The 13,585-nt window shown below is 42.5% G+C and overlaps 1 protein-coding gene across 1 annotated transcript in view; it reads right to left on the bottom strand.

The window, feature by feature from the left end:
* ALDH3B1 (aldehyde dehydrogenase 3 family member B1) overlaps positions 1-6,958 on the bottom strand; it is a 32,176-nt gene extending 25,218 nt beyond the window's left edge. The window contains exon 1 of the mRNA XM_063116833.1: positions 6,844-6,958. Coding sequence (XP_062972903.1) covers positions 6,844-6,853 — 10 coding nt within the window. The 5' untranslated portion in view covers positions 6,854-6,958. The remainder of the gene's footprint in view (positions 1-6,843) is intronic.
* Positions 6,959-13,585: the final 6,627 nt, after the last annotated feature.

Below are 13,585 nucleotides of genomic sequence, written 5' to 3'. Positions count from 1 at the left end.
CAATGGCAGCTGAGAGTAGAGAGAAGGTAGACTCACTGAGGGAGGAGGCCCATTGAGAGTATCTTGCCCAAAGGCCCTCCAAAACCTGAAGCCAGGACCGCATATTATGAATGCCCCAGCTACAGCCGTTCCTTCTGGTTCTATGATCTCTCTTCTTAAATCTCCACCTTCACAACATTACGTCCCTGCTGTCCCACTTTTAAAACATTTATAAATGTGTGCATTTAGAAAAATGTGTATTCTGTGAAAAAATAAGTTCAAGAACATAAGTTTGTGTAGTTGTTTGGTTTTTTTTAAAAAAAATTACACATTCATGCAGAAACGGGATGGAATGGACTCACGAACACATGTGAAAATGACGTGGACTGGGGATGGACTGAGCTGTCCATCCCTACCTCTGTTTTCTTTTTGTGAGCTTCTACAAGTATTCATTTATCTGCTTTTAGAAACAGAGCCAGATGAATTTTAATCTGACCCAGCAAAGCAGTTCTCATATTTAAATGCAAGAGTCAATGAGCAATTAACATGCCTAGATGTATTAACTCCAGTCCTCTGACCTAACTATATTTCATGTCACCTTACTTATGGCTCCATCCTGTCTCATCTGCTACTATCCCCCTTTGCTTCCTTCTCATATTTCTCTGTTTTTTCTGTCATGGCGTTCCCTATGCCAGGGGTGCAGAACCTCTTTAACCCTGAGGGCTAAATTCCATTTCAGAGAAGCTCTCAGTGGCCACGTTCCAGTGTTGGGTGGGGCAAAAAGGGTGGGGCCAAATCTACCAGCATAGTTGAACTTAAAACTCTTGACTTCCAGTAACTAAGCCTTAGGAGAGGGATTTCATCCATTTAGAATTGGGGGCAGGGGGCTGCACAAAAGCTAGGAAGCCACCAAATGATCACTCATTGGCAGAAAGGGGTGTGACTTTCTGGGGAACACTGGAGGCCAGGATTGGTGTCCCGACACCTGAAGATCTACACCCCAGCTCTATACCTCTCCCCTTTCTTGCTCCAACCAATAGCAGTTTTCTAAAATCTTCAATGGAGATCTTCCTCAAGTCGTCTAACTGAGAGGGGCTTTTAACTGAAGATGCAAAGGATTGCAGCTGGAACCGTCTGCATGCAAACCAGAAAAGAGCAGTTGTTCCATAGAGGAAAGGGGAATGTGCAATATAAGAGAAAGAAAAGGCTGGTGGAGAGCCACATCAAAGCTGAAAGATGCAAGGTGCCTCCTACCAACTTGGCTTTGCTGCTTTCTAGCAATCTCAAGAAAGAATGACACTATAAGCTCCATCATACTGGGGGTTAACACACTCCCTACCTTCGCTTCTCCACCCGTGTTTATGTTCCTCAGTTACTTCCTCTTTCAAAAGAGGAAGTAAACAACCAGCAGGAGGCACATTGAGTCTGCTGCTCTAATGGCGCTGCTTCTCCTGCACACAGCAGGAGAGAGCAGTGATTCCGAGTTTAAAAAACATCGGACTTAATGGGGGGGGGGGGGGGTTGGAAGCACAAGGAAGGCCAGAAGGGGTGGGAGGCAGATAATGTCATGTGAGGGACCTGAGCAAACTCCGTGAGTGCCCAGTATCAAGCGTGCAATAAAACGCTCATTGGATATGTGTGACCTGCAGCAGAAAAAAAAGAGCAGGAAGGAACTTGGATGAAACTACTATGATCATCTTCCAGTAAGAGACAGGTTCCTACAGAGGTTGATGTTGGAGAGTTGTTTTACATCTAATTTCTAGGTGTAAACAATGTAGGTAATTACAGGGCTGTCATAATTTCCATGCCTTAAACACCTGAATTTCCCTCAGGCGCACAGCATGTGTGGTATATTTCTTGTTTTCAAGTTGGTCCCAATTAGATTTACTTGAAAGCAAATGCAGATGGATATGTTTTATGGTTTTGTTTGCGGATGTGAACTGCCTTGGGAGAGCTTTTCCCTGAAAAGCATAGTAGGAACTAAAAAAAATTAAAATAAATAAATCAGTGGAACTTCAAGTGCATTTAGGATTGCAGCCCAAGTCAAACAGCCTTCCTAGGTAATATGGGTTAGTGATGCAGACAGAATTAAGTAAATTGAGCTGTCTCTTTCTGCAGAAGCAGCAAATGTCTCCCCCTCTAGCACTGTTAGGTACCCAAACTGCCTTGTTGTGAAAGAGAACACTTTTATGGTTTGCCAGAAGTTTTGCAAAGGGTGTTTCCCATTACCCTGCCAATTGACTGTGCAGTTGATTCCCCCTTAGGAAAGAACTTAGCTCCATATTCCCAGAACACTGGAGGCTGATAGAGTTAAGATCCCCATCCTCAGTTAAAAGGCTCTATCAGCAGATTTCCAGAAGATCTCTGCCAAAGTTGTTAGAAAACTGCTACTGGCACAAGAAAGGGCCCTATCCTCAAAATGGGTTCAGCACCTTGGAAAGTTCTTTTAGGGTTCTGATTGGTTTTGACTAAAATCCATAACAGATTCACAACCCCACTGAAATACGAGTCTCCACTGATCCAGGAAATTATCGGTGGACTACTTCCGGCAGGCCTATCCAGTGGAATTTTAAGATGCTTTTAGGATGTTTTTTAGGATGTTTTTAACAATGTATATTATGTTTTAATTCAGTTTTATGTATTTTATCTTTTATTGTTGTTCCCCGCCTCGATCAAAATGGAGAGGCGAGTAAGAAATAAATTTATTATTATTATTACACTGGAGCAAAGGTTGTGCCTTGGTTAGCAGAGCAGAGGGATGCTCAGAATCAGCTTGATATGCTATTCACTCGGGCAAGTTTTATCATCCTGAGTTTGTTTTTACCAGAGTGGTTAAAAAACCAAAACTGCTACACTCTCAGTTTTAATTCTACAAAGACTCTTCTGGCACCTTAAAGACTTAATGATTTTATTATGACATAAGCTTTCGTGTTTCAGAGCCCATTGCTGTGTAAGTTAGTATATTTTAGTTACTTATTCAAACTGTGATTGTTTAAAACAATACTGTTTTGGTTTAAATTCAAGGTTAAAAAACCTAGTAGAAATGTTTAATGAACACTTAACACCGACCTCTCTATATACAACTTTATTTGATTTTTGGAAGGGGTGTGTATAGTATGTAGATGATGATGATACATGTGTATTTGTATACACATACATACAACATAATATGTTCATATTGATAGATAGATAGATAGATAGATAGATAGATAGATAGATAGAGATATAGCATATTTAATTCATTAACCAAATTCAAATTACTAGTCAACACAGTATTATCTGTATTGTTTGTTTCAGAAGTGCATTTGTAGCAGTAGTCAACAGTATTGCATATGGATTTGTTTTTAATATCGGTCATGTTACAATATAAAGTTGACCTGTTGATAAGACCTTAAAGTCCATGGATGGGCAGTTTGTGGCCCTCCAGATGTTTTGACTTACAACTCAGGCTGATGTGAATTGTAGGCCAAAACATCTGGGGGCGATTAGTTGCCCACTCCTGCCTTAGGGAAAAATCCAACGTATATCCTGTTTAGAAATCAAAAGTAAGCCATTACTAACTTAAATCCCATTCATTTCAATGGGTCTACTCTGGGTAGGATTTATGTTGGATTTTACCCTTCAATTGACAAATTACTGTTGACCCAATCAGTAAAAACTAATCAGTAAAAATCAGCTGATTAATAGGAATCTAGGTTTCTAGAAACTTAAAATTTCAATGGATTTGGTAGGTCTGAAATTGTTGCAAGTAAGCAGGTATTGCCTGTACCTAAGTACAAAATGCATTCTTATTACATCAGATATGAAGGCACACATGTATAACAACTGTCATCTTTCCACCCTAAAATACACAGAAGCTGGGACTCGGTCTGTTCCCACACTTTGCTCAAATGCAATTTAAAGGAAAATTCAGAGGTTTATATATGCATGTGCAGCAACATCAACTAGCAGCCCTCAGAGTCTTTACCATCTACATCAACTCTCAAAATGCCCATGAATTAGGTGGGCCATCTTCCATCTTTCCTGAGCTAAAAATAACAATATTGCATTTATAGTCTGTCTTTTTTCCTCAAAGGAATCCAAAATTGCATACATAATAATCATCCATTCCATTTTATCCTCATAACAACCTTGTGAGGTAAGTTGAGTGGAGAGTCTGTGACTGGCCCAAAGTCACCCACCAAGCTTCCATGGCCAGGTGGGGATTAGAATCCAGATCTGCCAACTACCAGTCCAACACTAAGCACCATACCACACTCACTCCTTGCACTTGCTAAACTCAGTTGCTAGAGTTCGTTTGTTTGTTGGCTTCTTTGTTTAAAAATATTTTCTATATGAGGAACCCAAGTGAGCACCACCCTGGTTAGCAACTAGTTTTGTTGAGGGACCATTCTCACGAGCAGCCTAAGGGAGGGCCAGAGCACAATCCTCTCCTTCCAAAAGTTGCCTCCTACCACATCCCTTTATCACTGAGGGTTCTCTTTAACACCGAGACCCCCTGTGGCATCACCCAAGGAGCCCAGTAACTACCACTTGCCTGTCCTTAGCAAAGGTTCCACTAAAACATGTTTGCGCTTTGTTTGGACTTAAAATAAGCAGCCCAGATAACTGAAAAACTGTCACAAAACTGCAATAATTTCTCTTATTATAGTCAAGAAATACTATAATGTGCTTGTTTGTTTGTTTGTTTAGTATAATTTAGTTTTCCCCATTTTCCCTGGTAAATAGCAAGCAAAAGGCAGACAAAATCCAGCAGTTGGTATCTGCTATCCGCGGCCTCTGGATATTGCTTGCAATGGGAGCCTTGCCTGATGTTGCAAACAGTGGACTTTTGATCTGGCACAAGATTTGTCCTTTGGCCTAGACAGGGACTAACAGTGCTGACCCTTGGCAGGTCTCAGGCACCATTCATCTTGGGAGCCCCAAATGCTTCACAGGCAAAGTACTCCTCCTCAGTCCCCTGGGTAAAAGGGCCACATTAATGAGAAGCTAAGGCACAGTAGCAAAAGACAGCATAGGCTGCAGTTCAAAGGCAAACAAGAAAGTCACTGTTGCTACCACCAACTAAGCAGATTTCTGAATGTCCCTTTGCTCACGTTTACCCACCACCACCATAGCCATTGTTTGCAATATGTTTCCCTGAAGTCCCTGTTTAGCCAGCCTGCAGGGTGGGGATAGCATTTTTTGAGAAGCAGTGATCCCTGGTAGAATAGGACTGGGAGGAGATCTACACGTCGTACTGAAGGCGCTTGTGTGCGCCTTCAGTGTGCCCCGGAAACGATCGTGTAGATCCTGGCTGGTAAGAGACGGAGGAAGAGGAAGAGGAGGAGGAGGCTGGGGAATCCAGCCGCGTCCTTGTCGCCGCCGCCGCCCACCTCCCCGCCGGCCTCCTGCTGCCCCCAGCCAAAGCCCCCCGAAGCGCAGCGAGGAGACCCGGGCCGGGCCGCCTCCCTCCCTCCCTCCAAGCAGCCCCTTCGCCGGCCTCCTGCTGGTAAGTAAGTTAAGCAGAGCCGCAGCGGCGGCGGCGGAGAAGGGAATGCTTGGTGCGGACCGGACCGGCGGAGCTGCTGCTGCTGCTAGGTGGAGGGAGGGAGGGAGGGAGGCGGCCCGGCCTGGTTCTCCTCGCTGCGCTTCGGGGGGCTTTGGCTGGGGGCCAGCCGCCGCCTCCTCCACCTCTTCCTGCGTCTCTTCTGGGCAGGATCTACACAATCGTTTTGGGGGCGCACTGAAGGCGCTTGCGTGCGCCTTCAGTACACTATGTAGATCCCCTGCATCCTGACACAGATCAGAGATAGGCACTTTAACCCGTCAGACACCTCCCAAGTTAAAAATTTGTAAAATCTGAGGCTGAAGTACCTGCTACCCCCAAATCAGTAGATAGGCTCCTTTGCACCTTGATATATTCCTGTGGCCTTGCCCTATGTAAAGAAACCTTTAATAGCCCATGCCGTCATTGTCAGCCATTCCAGTTCCTTTAATATAAGCTACACTTAAGGAGAAAAAAAATTGGTTAAATAAATGAACTGCCTTTGACTCTGCACATTTTGATGCCTTCTTTTCTCTGTACTTCATCCATGACAATATTAACTAGATCCTGGCCAAAAATCCTTTTAGGGCACCATTGCCCTGCCTCGTTCATGGAAATTTTCAGGGGGTCCAGAAGATAGGCTCTTCTACTCGTGATACTCCCGTGTTTTCTCACCACTTCTTCCACTTTTTCTCTGAAGGCAGAACATCCATCCAAATCCAGAAAAGCTGCACAATTCCTTGCGATTGTTGGTGCTCGAAGCCTTTGTCTGAAAGCATCCTTGGCTGGTTTTAATTCTTAAAATTATGTCTTATTTGTAACATTATTTGATCATTGTTTCATTGTGTTTTATGGCTTTAATTTTGTACACCCTCCTGGGCGTCCCCTAAAAGGCATCCCATAAATCTTTTTAAACTATAAAAAAAATGAATAATCATGTTTATCCCTAAGGCTCAAGCCATGCAACAACATTTCCTTGTGATACTCATTTTCACAACAATGCTGTAAGGCAGTTCCCATTTGACAGGCAGAAATATTCAAGGCCTTGCAGTGAATTCCAATGGTTGGAATTGGGAATGTAACCAGTCTCTCATATCCAATACAAGAGCATAAATATGCTATCCATTATTTTTGTCTGACTGACGCCTCCCGTCTGTGTCCATTTGAATCTCTTATTACATATGCAGGCAGAATTGTTTCATCTTAGAAGAGAACTATTTTTGCTAGTCTCCTTCCTTTTCAGCCTGCCAATCCCATAAACCTGTAGCTGAGCCAAAACTAGAACCCCCTAGGAAGAAAAAGCTGGCTATTCTCCAGCCTATATCCTTGTTTGGTACCTTTTTCCATTGCTGCTGTTGTTTTCCTCAGCCGTGCTTCTACTTCTTTATGCCTGCCTGGCTCTGGGTGCAACTGGAAAGTAGAAGTCTCAGCAATGTACTTGTTTCTTGGAGAACTGCCTTCACTCAGCACATTTTTGCTGCTTTGTATTCCCTGGACTTCCTCCCAGGCCACGGTGATTGGGTGCTGTCCAAAGCCATCTAGGTGCTGATTGGGGCTGAAGAAGGCAGGGAGGAGCCTCTGCCAAAACCACAAGGATAAGAAGGCATATTCAGTGCAAAGGATATGACTGGGAGGGTGGAGATAAATCCATACAGGGCACGTGGAGGCTGAGGTGTGCTCAAGGAACTGGATGGATAGAGCCAAGAAAGACTGGGGAGTTCAATGAGGCAACCCCTTCATGTTTTAGAGTATGGTTTTCTTTGTCCATTTCTCATTGTTGTCCGGGTGACAGTGCCCCTTTGGCCTAGAAGTTAATCTCTCCTTGCCATTCACTCTGCTCCTCAGAATGCCTCTCCTGCCCTACATCAGCTGGAGAGGGGAAATGTTCTTGAGCAGATACCCCCTCTGGCTTGTGGAGATGCTGGGATTATGATTATCATCCTTATGGAGATACTGGAATGAGCAGTAAACTTGAAACACTGCACTCCAAATCAAGTCTTTCATGTGATAAAGGAACCTTGCTTGCCCAACCCCTCCCCACTCCTCCAAATACCTGAAAACAATTAAGTTGCCTAAATGGTGTCATCTTTTAGCACATAATGAGAGAGTTTTAGAGCCTTCATCTTCTTGAAGAACACTCTTAATTGAGCATCCTGTGTTGGAAGGAACAGGCAGGGCTGGAAAATCTTTGACACATTTACTGGGTACAGTCACCTGTGCAGCCACAAGAATCTATCTAATGACGTTCTTAGCAATGTGTGGCACTTGGATGGAGTCTGATTGGCATGTTGTCACAAACCAAGACTATCTGCAAATTGCAGTCATGGGCTACTTCCCGATAGATGACTCCTTACACTAATGAAACATTGATTTTCCACTGTAAGCCATAAGCAGAATTTCAGGGATATTGTACTTTTCTGTCTGTTCATCCCTCTGTGTTTCTTTCACACCAGTTGGTGTGACATAGCTGCCATGAGAAGGGAAGGGGAAGAAGGTCCAGTTCACCTGAGTAGCCATTGGTGGTGGTGGGGATTTGAAGCAATCATTAAAAAAATAATTTAGTGTTATGTACTTCTTATTTTAAGCATGATTGTCCATTATTACCTATGAAATGTCAAAAACAAAGTATGTAATGTTTGCTTTGGATCAGAAGTGGAGATTGTTTAATAAGGGGGAAATCCATATTACTGGAAAGTCTCATTTGGGAACACCCTATAATTTATTTATTTATTTATTACATTTATATACCGCCCCACAACCGAAGTTCTCTGGGCGGTTCACAAAAAATGTGATTTTAAAAATAGCATTATAAGGTATTCCCAAACAAGACTTTTATCCTGCAATTGCCTTGCCTCAAACACAGCAGGGGCTTACAGGGGTTCCAGATGACATTGTCTTCCGTTTGTTACCCTCTAGTATTTTCCCAACACCTTTTCCACCTTTTGTCTTATCTCAAAAACATTGTCAGGGAGGAAAAAGATGGAATAACAGCACAATGCCTTTCCATTGGTGTTGCTAAGAGCACTCTGTCTGGAAGTACACATGGCGTTAACAGCACTATAATGCTCTTTTTTAAAACAAAAAACAAAAACACAACTTTCTGGTGACCATCCTTAAAAAAAAAACTTTCTAGTGACCATGTTTTTAATGGCAGTGGCTAGAAAAGGTTTTTAAAATACAACAAACTCCCAAACCTGTTTTAAACAAATTGACATGGTAGAGACACAGCACTCTAATATTCCTTCATTTATTGTTAAGTGGTATTTCACTAATATTTATTTTTTAGAAATTATGTCTGGAAAAGCACTTTAATGCTATTTTAAAGATCAGTTACTAAAATAAACAGGGTAATAAAATGGTGCCCACCACAAGGGGTTATAGTGAATGTGTGCTGAATGGTGAAAGGTTTACCTGGTCAATATGTCTCTGCCTACTTCAAACCCCTGCTCTTTAAGAAAGATAGAGGAATAGTGCTAAGGGCATCTTGGGGTGCTTCCAGATAAGGGTTTTATGGAGCAATCATCCTACTTCATTGTATGGAGGTTCCAGATAACAACATCACTCATAGTTCTGTGTTTTCTCACCACTTTTTCAATCTTTTTCCTTACTGCAAAAAGTCTGTTGAGAGGGGAAATATGGAACTGCCACCCTAATGCCTTCTGGTTGCTAGCACTACGAGCACTCCACCTAGAAGTACCCTTTACCAGTGGGGATTTCTCAGATCACAGAAAGTAGTGCAAAGACAAGAGCCAAAGGGAAAATACAAGGTAACAGTGATTAAATGACAGCATTAAACAGTGAGTGATCAAAGCATGGCAGTTCCACACTAAAAGCCTAGTGTGGAAGCGCCCATCCTTTCTAGACAATCTAAGGTCACCTTGGAACACAAACAAAAGAGGCTACCTTTCTCACACACAACATCCCCAAGTAGAATTTATCCAGTCCTTTAATAGCTAAGAAGCTAAAGTGTGATGGATAATGGATCAGCTCTTATGTTTATTCTTCTTAGCCACTTCCAAGCTTTTAAGAGCTAACCGTACAATAAATATCTTGAAGGAGTCCGCAGACTGAATCCCTTCAGGACACAAGAAGGTAGATTGAAAGGTTCACACTGGAGAGTTCACCCCAATAATGGGAAAACTGATTCAGTTTACAAAATTCATAGCAATGCATTCCTATGGGCATTCATAAATCAATTTGATGACATGCTTTTTACTCTGGGTTTTATTCAGGGTGCAGGATCCAACTCATCCCAATGCAATTCATTAGCCATTCAGAAAGATAATTTGGCTTGCAGGTTCAGGCTGCAGGATTTAACCCATCTTTGGTGTATTTCTGTGGGCGATGCTTTTTGTTTTGTTTGGCTATTCATGGTCCTTAATCACTGCCCTCATCTGCAACTGTTTTCTAGTCTTTCCCAGTATAAATAGTTCACTGTAATAAGCATGTATGTAGTACATAGGTACAAAGTGCATTGTGTAGGTTACTACTGCATATTTTTGTAATCAGGATGGCAAACTGGCTTGGGGGGGTCCACAAAACCACCACCACCACCCTCTGCAGAACAAATGTCATAATGTGACCCCTGGCTGAAGCACTCTGGCTGGAGTAAGCAGACTTTCCTTAGCTGGGGGGTGAGGGGGATATGGGGCAGGCAAAGCCGTTGGCGAGAGGAATCCAGTCACTGATTGGAGATAAGAGCAGGAATTCCCCTGGGTGCTGCACATCCTCCCAATTGGAGAGGCAAGCGGTGTTCAGGGCAGTCCCTGCTGTTCTCTGCAATAAATAATTAGAAATAACAGCAGGGGTTCCTCTCCCCACTCACCTTCCAAGCGGGTGCTTTGGAGAAGGGGCAGGGGCTTCAGCTCAGGCCCCGTGGCCCTAAAGGCTGGCCTGGAGGATCAAATTGGCCCACGGGCCAGAGGTTCCTTATCCCTGCTGTATATCATAAAGATGATACAAAGCTAATTGGCATTTTCTGATGACACAACATTGATCCACATTGCATTTTCCTGTGGCAAATGCAGATCTGGCCAATTTCATGCCACCTGAAAACCTTTTCCAAGCACAAAGCTATGGGATCAGCTGGTTCCAGCCAACAGTTCCTAAATGGTCCATGTCAATCAAGTAGCTCCTCTGTATGCTTATAATGGAACAGCTGCTTTAAAAGCTCCAAATATTAGTTCAACTCAGCTTGCTGTTTTCTGTGTAATAGGTCCATTGAGCCAATGTCTTGTTGTTTAAATAAAAGTGCCATAGATCAGCAGATTATCCAGGTAGCTATTTTATAACAGTACTATATGTATTTAGTGAATTTGATAAATACATAATGTCCTGCTCTAGTGGCTGGCATACAAAAGTTTGCTTTTTTACACATTTGCTTTTTAGTAAAGGTGATGAAAAAAGTAATTAATTAATTTTAAAATTATCCCACTTTTTCACAGAGACTCAGCAGCTTATGCTTAATAACATCAGATGGTATTTATGTATGTTCAATAGAATTGTCACCCAAAGGTAACCAATAAAACAATCCTCCAATGAAAAATAAAATGCAATTTAAACTTTATGTCCAAAAAATTCAAGTGGGGCAGGCAGCTTGATCCTTTGATTTCAGCAAGGTGGGTACTGCTGCACTGCTTTTTATGTCCACAGATGTTCACACACATCAAAACCATGCTTGGAAAGTACCAAACAAGACACCAAAGCACAAACCAGCAAAAAACCACTATAGCAAGAAGGGGCCTTATAGACTGTACCTTCTCCATTATGGATGCAAGGGCCACCACTCTTATGAGAACTGGTAAAAGGGCAAGTGCTGTACAGATAATTGTACAGCTTCAGGATATGAAAGAATCCCTTCATCATACAGAGCAAGGGTGGACAACCTGTGGTCCTCCAGATGCTTTAACCTACAATTCCCTTGAGTGCTGGTGCCCTTGTCTGTGCCTCCCACTCTCCAGACTGGCTTGAACAGAGGTGGAAACTGCTTTGTTACTTGTTTTCTGGATGCTGCCAGGCAACTGCTAACTAACTTAGGGTGACCATATGAAAAGGAGGACAGGGCTCCTGTATCTTTAACAGTTGAATAGAAAAGGGAATTTCAGCAGGTGTCATTTGTATGCATGCAACACCTGGGGAAATTCCCTCTTCATCACAACACTTAAAGCTGCAGGAGCTATACTAGACTGACTAGATACAAAAGAGGGCAGGACTCCTACAGCTTTAAGTATTATAATGAAGAGGGAATTTCACCAGGTGCTGCATGCATACAAATGACACCTGCTGAAATTCCCTTTTCTATTCAACTGTTAAAGATACAGGAGCCCTGTCCTCCTTTTCATATGGTCACCCTAACTAACTTTATTCTCTGTACTGTGCCTTCTTCTAGCTACCTTGAGCAGCATAAAGACAAGAAAGTGAAGACACTTGGCTCCTGACACTTCTGGGCACCTCCCCACCCCACCCATTTTAGCTTTAAAAAACAATTGCAACATTTGCACAAAAGTGTTTAACATACACACGCACACACAGAGAGAGATCCCAGAAGGAAAAGGTTTTGAAGGTTGTTCCCCCACCCAGCACATGTGAGAGAAAGAAATTAACCTTTTAGCATTGATAATAGGATTACATGGCATCCCTCCCACCCCCATCTCTGCTTCCATGTAGTCACACCCTCCACTAGAGGGACAAAAAGCAACACAAATCCCAAAGTCTATGACTGTCACAATTGGCTTAATATAAATAAGTGCTATTGTGCAAATTAAGTAATTGTGGTGGTGGTGGTGTTTTATAAAAAAGAATATGATTGGCTGTGCCAGTGGGTGGGGGTGGGGAGATGATTTTAAAAATTGTCAGTTGAATTGGACAGTCCCCCTCTATATCCACAGGTCTATGTTATACCCATTGTTGTGGACAGAACATAATAAGGTGTCCACAGATAAAAATTGCAATATCCCAAATAGTGGGGAAGGTCAATTATAATTCCTCAAGTAGCTTACAGCAGAAAAGCAATGGCTGGGTAACAGTAGGAGCCCTCCATCTGGAAGCACTCTAAGGCTGGATTTGCCCATCACATTTATGCATTTGTTTACTTAAACTGTGGTTTGTTGTCCTAGCCAGGGTTTCTCTGGCAGGTTTGTTCTCTCAATCCCTTGGTTGTTTATCCCCCACCTCCTTCGCCCACTCCCTCCTCATATCCCCATATCCCAAATGCCTTTCCAGTGCTTTAGTACTGGCTGCCTATCTTAAATACCTGCCCAAATAAATCAATGCAACATTGATTGCTGTTTACATAACCAACAGCTACCCAGTTACATAACCTCTTGTGTGGCTTCGTTCTACGCCATTTTGATAGCATTAAAACAGCAAGATCATATCCTGCTCCTGTAGCGTAAGAACCAACAACCCCAAGATGCTCCAAATGCTTTGTGGTAAGGTAGGTGTGTCCTGCCCATGTTGATTTCAGGGACTTCAGTAGCTTCTCAGGGTCCTGGGTGCTGGGGAGAATTTCACAAGAACCTCTTAGTTTCTCTGAAGTACATACACATTTCATTTGTTAATGGGGGGTGTATGCTTTCCGTCCTGTATGGCTGTGTTTGGCTATTCATTTCCCCAGCTACTTTCTGGAGAAAGAACCTATGCCACTGCCACTAAATAAAAGCTATGCCATGTGTATAGCACAGGAATTCTGCAGATTAATGAGGATGTATCATGTTGTGATGTATGCTGAATGAGTCAAAGGATGAAATATTAGAGGCATAAACTTCCTGGTTCCACTTGCACCTCTTCAGGGATATCCACCTGCCTCTACCCATGGTATATTTCTGCAACAAGGTTGCGCAAGGTTCTGCTGCATATCTCTGCCCCTGTAGAAAAATCTCCCCTCTATGTCTCTGGATTTTTATTTTATTCATAAATTGTTACATTTACACCCTGCCTTTGCTCAAAGGAGCTCAAGGTTGTGTACAAGGGTCTTCCTGCTCCCTCTTTTATCTTTTTTTAAAAAAATATTTTATTACAAGATAAAGATATATTTACAGTTATTTCTACAAAGCATGATTACAGTAATTAAAATACTAA

The sequence above is a fragment of the Elgaria multicarinata genome, chromosome 2, assembly GCF_023053635.1.
Source record: "Elgaria multicarinata webbii isolate HBS135686 ecotype San Diego chromosome 2, rElgMul1.1.pri, whole genome shotgun sequence".
NCBI classification, from domain to species: Eukaryota; Metazoa; Chordata; class Lepidosauria; order Squamata; family Anguidae; genus Elgaria; species Elgaria multicarinata.
This window is presented reverse-complemented; position numbering and strand designations above follow the sequence as displayed.